We start from the raw sequence: 7,109 nt of genomic DNA on the forward strand, positions 1-7,109 counted from the left end.
TCTTCTTTCTCATCTCGCCCCAGCTGCCCCAACTTGACGATGCAAAATCCTCTAAAAAGGCCCTTTTTGACGATCCCTTTTTTGACTCTCCACTTGTCAACCCTAACTTGGTCGCTTAGTTGCCTGTAGCTCTCCATTTTCCTGATTTACTCCCATTTCTTCTTCTTCGCTCTCTTCTTATCTTGGAAAATAGATCTTTTTGCTTGCTTTCCACAATTTCATCCTTGGAATCATCAGGGCGGGAGGTAAGGTCAAGATTCCTCATATCAAGAGAGTTCAGGTCTGTATCACATGAGAAAACTCCTCGTCAATAAAGCTGGGGAGGTTATTTGAGGGCTAAGGGGGGAGGATTTTGATTAAGCGGGGTAAGGGGGCAGGGTTAAGAGGGAGGATTTTTGAAACTTGAGGGGGATGAGATTCAGGCCTAAACCAATAAGATAAACTTGAGGGGGATGAGATCTAGGCCTAAACCAATAAGGGGTAAGATACAATATGCAAGCATCAAGACTACAAGTTCTTTTAGCAACTAATATAATGTTAAAAATAGCCAGGAGGAATTGTTCTTGCTTGGTGTGTATAAGTATAAAATTTTGTAGTAGACCCTGAATATTTATATTATTACAAGATTAGATTAAAAGACATATCATAATAGCCGACAAAAACATTGCAAAATAGAATATTCTATGAAGTGACCAGTCATATTTATGCATAATGATAATGTCAGAGTCAGACAAGTGTTACCTAGTATAAAAAAAGTTGTTGATATCACTCTTAAACTAACATAAACTCAAGAGTGGGGGCTAGTAAGCATATAACATCGGAAAAAAGTTTTTTTTTAGTGTTAATTACTCAAATTATCATAGAAATGTAAAGTTAATAGAGTGACCCAGTTGTTAATAGTTAAATTACATTCTTTTCTTTCAACCTAAAAGGAACATGGCAACTTCCGACGAGGATCCATGAATTGTTAGCTGATTGATTAGCAACATGTGATTCGTAAAGTAGCAAGTGCAACGGTACAAGCTCGACACCATATATTAAGAGTTAACCGTTTAGCAACTTGTGACTCGAAAAGAAACCAAGTGCAACAGTACAAACTCGACATTATCTTTGTAACACTTACTGCAAAAATGGTAATATATCATAAAGCCTCAAGACACAGTCTATCGCTAAATTATAAAGCATCCAGCTCAAGTTCAATCTTTGATCGAACTTAGACATGGGGGCTGGTTGTATGGGAATAATAATGACGCCACCTAAAGCGATTAATATTCCTGATTACCTTAACAGTAACATATAGGCCCAATACAAGTATGATCATTACTCTATTGGGAATAACTTTCTATATGGCCCATAAGCCCTAAGCGGCTTATTTACTCTATTTAACCTAATAAGTCACTATTATAAATAGGGGACTAAGGGTCAAGGTAAGGAATCTCTCTACAAATTATCCTACTTTCTCTCTGATATTTATCCATCTTTGGGTGCCGACTTGAGCGTCGGAGGCTCTGCCATGGGAACCCCACCCCATTTTTGGAGTTTATCTTGCAGAGGATTGTTAAATATGGCGTTCTCGTAATATCAGGTACCCTCTTGTTCAACATCGAAACAAATAGAGTTGCCTAAAATCGACCATGTTTATTGTCACAAAATCATAAGAAAGCCATACAAATCATGAAAAGAAAGAAGAGTGGAAGAATAGATGTACTAGTGGAGCTAAATTTAGGACGTAGCACTTATATATGTGGAGCTGTCCTGGCTCATAGAAGTAGCTGACGCATAGCCACTTCGTTCAGTTGAATACTGACTCGATGAAAATTCACTGAAAAATACCGGACTTTCTGCAGTACCACCAAATATTCGGAGAGACCGCGGCATTGGAGGCATATCAACATCCAAAAATCCCTCAAGAACCTGAATAACCTGCCCCATTGATGGTCTTTGACTTTCTTCATCTTGGATACACCAACATGCAAGTTTGCAAATTCTCATAACATCATCTTTTTCTGCGTCTCCTTCCAATCGAGGGTCTAAAATGCTTAAAATGTCTTCACCTTCAGTTAATTTTTCCATAGCCCAAGTCGGGAAGAAGTCCAACAACCCCCCTTCACTTGCTTGTTGGACGTTTCTTCTACCTGATACAAGTTCAAACAGCATCATCCCATAGCTATAAACATCAGCTTTTGCTGTTATTGCATCTCCTGAGATCCATTCTGGTGCCAAGTAGCCTCTTGTACCTCTGATTGTTGTTAAAACGCGACTAAACTCCCTCCCTACAAGCTTCGCTAGCCCGAAATCTGCAACTTTTGGACAAAATTCAGCATCCAAGAGAATATTTTCTGGCTTTATGTCACAATGTATGATGCAATGCCTGCATTTTTCATGTAAATAAGCCAATCCCCTTGCTGTTCCCACTGCTATTTGATACCTCACTCTCCAGCTCAAAATCTGCAAGTTCTCTCTTTTGAAAAGATGTGTGTTTAATGATCCATTTGGCATATATTCGTAAACCAACAACCTTTTTGAGCCTTCTGAGCAAAACCCACGAAGGCGAACTAGATTAACGTGCTGAATCATCCCAATTGCACTGACTTCTGCTCTGAATTGCTTCTCCCCTTGACTGTGGTTGATGCTGTCAAGCTTCTTAGCAGCTATGGCTGTTGAGTCTGGCAAAATTCCTTTGAAAACAGATCCAAAACCTCCTGCTCCGAGTTTCTGAGAGAAATTCTTAGTGGCAGATTGCAGATCTCTGTACACAAATCGTGTCAGTGAGTGCTCCATAGTTTTTGTTGCTATGAGTAAGCGCCTTTTCTGTCTCCAATAAACAATGAAAAATAGGCCTAAAAGAGCTACCAAACCAAAACCTAAGCCTACCAAAATAACGATGACTAATTTCTTATTTCGACTTGTTTGGACATCTGAGGCTGCAACTCTAATGTGAAGACTTTTGCCACTATTATCTGGAAGTTGTCTCATGTTCAAGAGGTCTGCAAACCAAATGAAGCAACCGTTATCATCATAAGAAAAAGCAGTGCACGAGCAATTTTCTAAACAAGCCGATTCACATTCTCCTACAGTGGAGACCGAGACAAAATGTGGATGTTCTGGTAAAACTCTACTGGGACTTACCAAGAACTTATCTTCATTTGTACCACCGTCACATGGTAACTTGGTCTTTCTACCACAGCCACCCGAGTAATCATTCAAACCCCACTCAACTCCCGAATTTGGCTCAAAACCTTGCAAACAATGACAATATGGTAGAGATGATTGGTTACAAATAGCAAAAGCTCCACAAAAAGAATAAACTTCACACTGCTGTCCAGGCTGTGACCAAAATAGAACCCATTGCTGTGAACTTTCAAGCCATGTTAGCTGCTTGAGCTGCCCCGAAACATCCATGACTAACCTTGTTACAATTGAAGGATCATGAACAGAGTAAGATATATAAGTCTCATTTTCATTATCAATATAGCTGAAGCTATAAAGCTGTGTTTTGAGGAACCTAAGTTCAGGGAGTAAGCTGAAAATCTGTTGGTCAGGAATCCACAGGCCACTACTCCAATATTTTTCAGTTTTGTTCCACAGCATAATAAACTGACTAGCCTTAGGATCTCGTTCAATAGTAAAAAGACCCGTTCCAGGGTCCTCCAAGTTCTTCCAAGAAGTAAGAACTTGACTGGACTTGAATACTTTACTCAATCCTAACTTGCCATCCGGCATAAGTGTATCAGTCGGATGATCAAAACTCTGCCACAGGGGAGAACTCGAGTTAGACCCATCTCTCAATACGAGATTTCCATCGTCTAGGAGGACAGCTTTTAAGGGCTTAGATGTGTTGTTGTGCAAGCTTGTGGACCAAATTAGTGACTTAGACTCACTACTTACAAGAACTAAGTTACCATCCTCCGAGATTCTTAGCTTTGAGGTATACTTGTTTGAAGCAGGCTTATCTCTATTGGCAACCCAAATTACAGCTTTTCCAGGAATTTTCTTATACCAAATGGCTATGTAGTAGTTGGAAGTGTTACCTGGTTTAAAGAATCCAAGCTCAAACAGACCGGTGGCGGAGATCATTGTTTGATCCCCTGAAAGATACTCATTTCCTGTGATGGTGTCAGCTCCAAGAGAGGAAGGTATTAGGAGATAGAAACCCCAAAGAAAAACTTTGACAATGTTCTTGACATCCATGGCTTAACAAATGCTCATTTACTACAGTATATGAATTACTACAGTAGAGGCACTTTGCTCTAACAGCAGACTCTTCAGCCACTGATCGAGTTAATATAACAAGTTAAAACAAATGTTCACGTGTAATTTCCTACGTATAAGGCTTGGAAAGAAGGTTATGTCTTATGTAGTATAGAGTTTTTCGGTTTATCTGTGAGATGTACCTAGCAAAAAGTATCTCAAACTTTTTATTGTATATTCAACAACGATAGTATATTGGATATTTAGATTCTCTGACTATCTATATCTATAAATACTGCATAAATTTCGACTGTATGGTTAGCTTGGACGACCATATATAAACTTCTACACATTGCATAAATTACATAAATGCCATGTGATATACAACTTTGGTACATCTAGGAGATCAACTGGAAATTTCTCTGGTAGGGTCTATAGACTATAACCCACCTAATTTGACACTAATTACTTCCTTTTTTAAGTGTGAACATATTTTTGTTCGTGAGTTTGACTTAGTGATCTCTAAAGCTGGATTACTGTCTCCAGTTATTACCTAATCTTCCATAGATTGGATACTAATTAACTACCCAAAGATCTTGGCTGGCAAAATAGACCCATGTAAAACTTTTTACATTGCTTTGAAGAAAAGGCAGCGCCAGCTAGTAAAGGCAACAAATAAAGCACTACATGAGTTAAGCATTAAACTATAAGGAGGTTTACCTAAATTGTAATATCGGTGACATTTTTTAAAAAAATTGGACAAAACTGATGTCTGCTGTGCATTTAGATTAAATAAGGGTATGTTTTGGAAAATTTTCAAAAAAATTACCAAGAATTTCAGAAAAATACACACAAATGGTGAGCATGTTACAAATAACTTTGTAGTTTCTCCACTTGAGAGTTGAGAGGGACGACTAAACAAAACAGTTACACGGATGTTGCCAATCACATGCACAAGTTGTCAAGATAGAAAGAGACAGAAATCTGCCAGAAAGAGAGTTTAATCAACTAAGTTTTTGTTAGTTGAAACAACGAAGGAAATATTTAATGATGTTTGTGGACAAAGAAAACATAATATGACTAATGAACCAATTACCTGATAAATAAAGTCTTGGAATATTTATAGTTCATTGAGTTAGTAAATTACATATGTGATGTTTATGACATCTGAACTTCTACTTATCGCCCTAAATTTACTTAAAATCGCCACAAATTCATTTTTATAGACCATTTTACCCTTCATTTTCCCCACCACCCACCACCACATGCCAACCCCGGCCACCCCTGCCATCACCTACCTCCCAAACCACCACTTACCTTCGCGAATTCCTCACCACCACCTTCGCGAATTTCTGGAATTTTGACGACCACCTTCGTGAATTCCCCTAACTACCACCTTCGCGAATTCTTGGAATTCCTTACCACCACCTTAGCGAATTCCTTCTCAGTCGCCGACCACCAGCGTTGTACTCGAAATTCCGACGACTTCGCTGGTCCACCACCCCCGACGACCTGAGACCAAGGCGGACAGCTCTCCGTCGACCCACATAGCAGAATTGTTGCAAATTTTTTTAGGATTGGGCGAACGTCCGCGCCCCATGGCCGGAACGTCTGGCCTAGACGTTCCGGCCATGGGTTGAACGTCCACCGCGGACGATCGCCCCATGGCCGGAACGTCCACGCCAGATGTTCCGGCCATGGGGTGAACGTCCACCGCGGACGTTCGCCCAATCCCAAAAAAAATTCGCAACAATTCTGCTACGTGGGTGATGGTGGTGATTGGGGGAGGTAGGTGAAGGCGGTGGAGGGTCACAGGTGGCAGTGAAGAGTTAGGGGGTGGTGGGGCGTGGTGGGTGGTGTGTAAAGGAGGAAAGGGTAAAATAGTCCGAAAAAATGAATTATGGGTGATTTTAAGTAATTTTGGGGCGATAATTAACAAACCTCTTATGACATTTCGTGTTTATTATGATTATTATTATTGATAGGGAAATTCTACATGGTGACCTCCTACTTTGCACTTTTCTATTTAGTGGCAGGACAAAAAAAGATTTATACCAAGTGACCACCAACTTTAGCTAATTACACATGGTGACCTAATTCCACTAAAAATCTGGCTAACCCTTTCATTCATAAGGATATTACTAAGTAGTAAGTACTAACATACCCCTTAGTTAATTATTTTTTGTAAACCCACGCTCCTCCTCCACCATTGTTAGTTTTGATTCATTGCTTGCATCTTGATCTAGATTATAGAATGAGCTGGGGAAGATAGTTGCTAGAAGAGGTTCTCTAAGACCTATATGACTATATGAGAAACATTTCAAAACGTTGCTTTCCGAAAGAACCAAAATGATGCCGGAATTCGGTTACATATTTTAAAGTATTAAGTAATGCGATTGCAGGATTTGATATGTGAAGTAGTCCCTACTCGAGGATGATAGTTCATTGATATTGTTATTATTGTTACTACTATCATTATTGTTACGTAGTGCTGCTGGACTAGTAAATATATTGTTATTCCTTAATAGATTCTTCGATGGAGACTTGTGCAACGATGTCCTAGTAAGATAATTCCATTCCTGAGCATCGTTCCCGAACCTGCAAAAAAGGACCCACCCTGGAGGTATAATAAGTGATAAGGAAAAGTAGAGATAGAGAGAGAAAGTGAGAGAGAGTTTTCACAGAGTAATAGTACACGCTGCTCAAAAAGGTACCTTTCTCCTGGTTTCAAGGACTATTTATAGTGTTTGGACTTTGATTGTTGTACTTTGAAGTCACTCTAATTTAAGGGCGCCTGATTGGCTATGCAATCAGCGCCTGACATGTGGCAAACAATGATTGGGAGGTCATTATCCATTCATATGCAACCATTCTTTGAGATTTGGGCCTAGATATTCTGTCAGGCCAAAAAGGTGACC

The 7,109-nt window shown here is 39.6% G+C and overlaps 1 protein-coding gene across 1 annotated transcript; it reads right to left on the minus strand.

Annotated features, from left to right (window-relative positions):
- Positions 1-1,618: 1,618 nt before the first annotated feature.
- On the minus strand, positions 1,619-4,493 carry LOC104902802 (G-type lectin S-receptor-like serine/threonine-protein kinase At2g19130). Its single transcript, XM_010690705.4, has one exon. It carries the CDS (start codon positions 4,189-4,191, stop codon positions 1,723-1,725), a length of 2,469 nt encoding a protein of 822 aa, XP_010689007.2. The 5' UTR covers positions 4,192-4,493; the 3' UTR covers positions 1,619-1,722.
- Positions 4,494-7,109: the final 2,616 nt, after the last annotated feature.

This window comes from Beta vulgaris, chromosome 9 (assembly GCF_026745355.1).
Source record: "Beta vulgaris subsp. vulgaris cultivar EL10 chromosome 9, EL10.2, whole genome shotgun sequence".
In the NCBI taxonomy this organism is placed as follows: Eukaryota; Viridiplantae; Streptophyta; class Magnoliopsida; order Caryophyllales; family Amaranthaceae; genus Beta; species Beta vulgaris.

Bases quoted from the DNA above. Each gene is read 5' to 3' on its own strand.
- LOC104902802 (XM_010690705.4), bottom strand. From the start codon at position 4,191: ATGGATGTCAAGAACATTGTCAAAGTTTTTCTTTGGGGTTTCTATCTC.